This window comes from Balaenoptera acutorostrata, chromosome 18 (assembly GCF_949987535.1).
Source record: "Balaenoptera acutorostrata chromosome 18, mBalAcu1.1, whole genome shotgun sequence".
NCBI lineage: Eukaryota > Metazoa > Chordata > Mammalia > Artiodactyla > Balaenopteridae > Balaenoptera > Balaenoptera acutorostrata.
The window spans coordinates 75,942,747-75,946,318 of NC_080081.1; the positions used below are offsets into that span (position 1 = coordinate 75,942,747).

The 3,572-nt window shown below is 62.4% G+C and overlaps 1 protein-coding gene across 1 annotated transcript; it reads right to left on the reverse strand.

The window, feature by feature from the left end:
* Nucleotides 1-238: 238 nt before the first annotated feature.
* On the reverse strand, nt 239-1,504 carry GSX1 (GS homeobox 1). The gene is made up of 2 exons (XM_007164276.2): nt 1,093-1,504; nt 239-618 (listed from the first exon to the last, which is right to left on the reverse strand). Exons 1-2 carry the CDS (start codon nt 1,502-1,504, stop codon nt 239-241), a joined length of 792 nt encoding a protein of 263 aa, XP_007164338.2.
* Nucleotides 1,505-3,572: the final 2,068 nt, after the last annotated feature.

Sequence of the window (3,572 nt, forward strand, 5' to 3'; positions counted from 1 at the left end):
CAGTGTGTGCACAGCTCGGAGTCCGCTTTGGACGGCCGCGGGCCCTGGGGTAGGGATACCAGGGTCAGGTGTGCCAAGCTCTCGGCGCTTCCCAGGGCCAGGGACCTCCGCAAAGCTGTGCCAAATCCGTGCGTGGCCGCCATCTGGCAGTGGGTGCCTGGGAAACAGTTCTGCGTCCCAGGACCAGTCTTTGAGCCGCGGGGAGTGTCTGGGATGGGCGACCTGGGGAGGCGTGCGCCTAGGGAGTGACCGTGAGATCCCGGTCGTCTTTCCCCGATGAGGATGGAGATATGGGCAATTCGTCGTCATCCTCGGAACACTTGGCTGAGGAGAGCGACGCGCACTTGCAGCCTTGCGGTGCGCCCCCGCCGGCACCCGCACTCCCGCCGCCGCCGCGGTGGTTGCTGCCTTTGCCCTCCTTCTTGTGCTTCACCCGGCGGTTCTGGAACCAGATCTTCACCTGCTTCTCGGACAGATTCAGGTAGGTCGCGATCTCGATGCGGCGCAGGCGGGACAGGTACATGTTCGAGGCGAACTCGCGCTCCAGCTCTAGCAGCTGCGTGCTGGTGAACGCGGTGCGCATCCTCTTGCTGCTGGGCAGCGGGTTCGAGCTGTTGTCTGGAGTGGGTAGGGGTGCAGACACGGAAGCGATCAGACCCTTGCGCTGTGGGCCCGATCCTCCGGTAGGCGGCCGTCAGAATCCTGGGACTTTGGTCTCTCACCCACCTCTTTGCCCCGAACACAATGCACAGCGGCGTAACCGCGGGCTCCTCCTCGCCAAGCCTCGGGACCCTGGTACTCCCGGAGTCACGCGGCCCCCGCGCTCCCTTTTGGAGCGCCGTGAGCCCCAGCCCTCGTTTCGTCCTGGGAGCCCCCCCCCCCCAGGGCCTGGACTTTCTGCCTCACCCTCCCTCCCCGTGTCCTGTCCCGTCCCTCCAGCCGCACGCCACCCAGAGTGTCCACTCAGGGGCCCGAAATGACCCTCATCGTCCGCAGAACGCCCAGGGTCCTCGTCCCCCATGCCCGCCTAGCCAGCTTTCGTCTGCCCGGTCCCGTCCGTCCCCCGCCCCACCTCCCCACTCCCCGCCTTACCCAAGGAGATGCAGTGGAACTGCCTGGGGTCGGGCAGCGGATAGGAGGTCTGGTAGAGCGCGGCGGCGGCAGCGGCGGCCGCGGGGCCGTGAGCGACCCCGGGCGACACGGCCGAGTGCTGGCGGCCCAGGGGCGCGTGGCAGTACTGCGAGCCGAAGGACGGGAAGGACGCCTTGAGCAGAGGCAGCGCGGGCGGCCCGGGGGGCCCGTGCAGCTGCGAGGCGGTGACGCAGAGCGGGCACACGCACAGCAGCCCGGCCTTGCGCGCGTGGCAGGCGCCGGGCGAGAGGCCGTGCAGGGCGTGCGGCGGCGGCACCGCGTAGGGAAAGAGCGGCGGCGGGCTGCCCTCCGGCGCCTTCTTCTCGCCGGCCTCGCGCAGCACCAGCGAGTCCACGAGGAAGGAGCGCGGCATGGCCCCGGTGCGCGGTCGCCCCGCCGCCAGCCCGCTCCCGGCGCCCCGCGCACCTCGGGGCTCCCCACGCACTTCCCCGGACCGCGGCCGCGCGCAGCTGCCTCTTCCGGGGAGGCCGGAGGCGCCGCCGCTGCTGCCGCGGGCGCCGCCCAGAGAGCGCGGGGTGCTGGCCAGCGCTAGTGGTGCTGAAAGGCGCCGGCGGCGCCGCTTAAATAGGACTATTGCCATGTGATGGGCTACGCCAGGAGCGGCCGGGGCCTCTCAATAGGGTTTTTGTGCCTTTTCTCTTGGCATTCACTCTGCACGCTTCCTCATTATTTCACTTGTTAACTAAATGAACTGCATAATGTACTCCATTCTTGTCAACCCCACCCAAGCCGTAACAGGCACCCTCGCCCCCTCCTCTCCCCTTTGCGGGTTTATTTTCTCATTCTCCTGCGATTTAATATTCTTTTCTTTCTCTTTATTCCTTACTCCCCTTTGGCTTTGCATTGGCGATCGGCCCGTTTATCTTATTGATTTCGCACCCCCAGTGCCTCGCTTCCACAGATCCCCATGGGCGCACACCCCCATCTTCTCTGCGCACTCGGTCCCCGTCCCCCTCCTTCTCTCATTTCCCCCTCGCCTCCCAAGATCAGGCTGCCTCCACTTAGTCTCCTCAGCTCGGCGTTGTGCACCCCGCGAGCGTCCCCACAGCCGGCCTCCGATTTCCACCTGTGGAATCGCTCTCATCTTCCTGTGTCGGAAGCAGAAGGACCAGGGCTCCTGCAGGAGTGGCACCGCTGGGCAGAGAGGAGAAGGGCTCGGTATTTCTTATCCAGCACTAGCCCCATCGCTGTCCCTGTTTTCTCTGAGTTTCTCAAATAGTCTTAACTTTGATGCTGCCTATAACGCCCAGTCTTTGTTGGGGAGATGCTAGTCAACGACGTGGCCGTGGATGTAAAGAGGAATCACCCGCTGAGAATCGCGGACAGAGAGGCAGGGAATGGGAGGAAAGACTGGCCGGTGAAGATGTAGATCTCACACCCCACCAGACGTGGAGAGTGTGGGCGCTCTCTCCGCCGGCGCACACCCCAACAGACCCGCGGGTGCGCTACGATATCACTGCCTTCCCGAAGTTCACCCTGGAGGAGCGGTGCGAGGGGCAGTTGTATTCCCAGCTTCTGCTGCCTTCGCCCACCCGGGCGGAGCTCCCCTCTCCCCAAGACCTGCTCCTGTCGTGTCACTCTCTTCTTTCTGGTCACACAATGGTTAAACAACTTCAAACGCCTGGCCTTGTGTACACAGCTTCAGCTTTTAAAATCGTCCTCTGGGCTCAAAGCTGCTTCGTGCAGGAGCTTTTTCCATACAATGGGAAATTAGCATAAACATTTTGAATGTACAGCCTGAGACTTTTCAAGGAAGACATTTACTTTCGATTTTATTGGAACCAAGTCACTGCAGTCACCTGCTCTGAGCCCTGAAAGGAATTGTGAGAGATGGAGGGGGAAGCTTTCCGGCCGGGGGAATCAGTGCACGGGAATAAGATGGCCCCAAATCGAAGCATTTGCACGGTTTTCATCATTGATGACATCTCTGCAATAACAACAGCAACAAATTATAGCTGATTAAAAAGCAAAGAGAATTTATGTGAGAGAAAATAACGGATTCCATAAAAGAGAGAGGGGCAATGGGGAAGATAACCTGGATGGAGGGCCTGTCATCTAGCAGGAGGAGTAAGGGCTCAATGCTTCCTCGATTGTTTTGCCCTGGGGGGCTGGCGGGGTCCACTGCTGCCCTCAACGCCAAGGTCTCCTCCCCAAGGCTCCCCGTTCTAAGTGGGTGTTTGCAAACAAGCCAGGGTGCATCAGTGTAACCTAATGCCGGTTCTAATTGCTCTCTGAGAAACGTGGGCTGGCCTGGACCCCGGAGACTGGGCCCGGAGCAGGACCAAGGCCGGGAGAGGGGCTCCCTGTTGGGCAGAGGCAGGTGGGAGAGGCGCAGGGTGCAGGCAGGACCCGCAGGGTGGCAGAGGCAGCCGCTGTGCCCTGGGGGCCGGCGCCCGCAAACGGTCAGTGCAGAGCTCTCC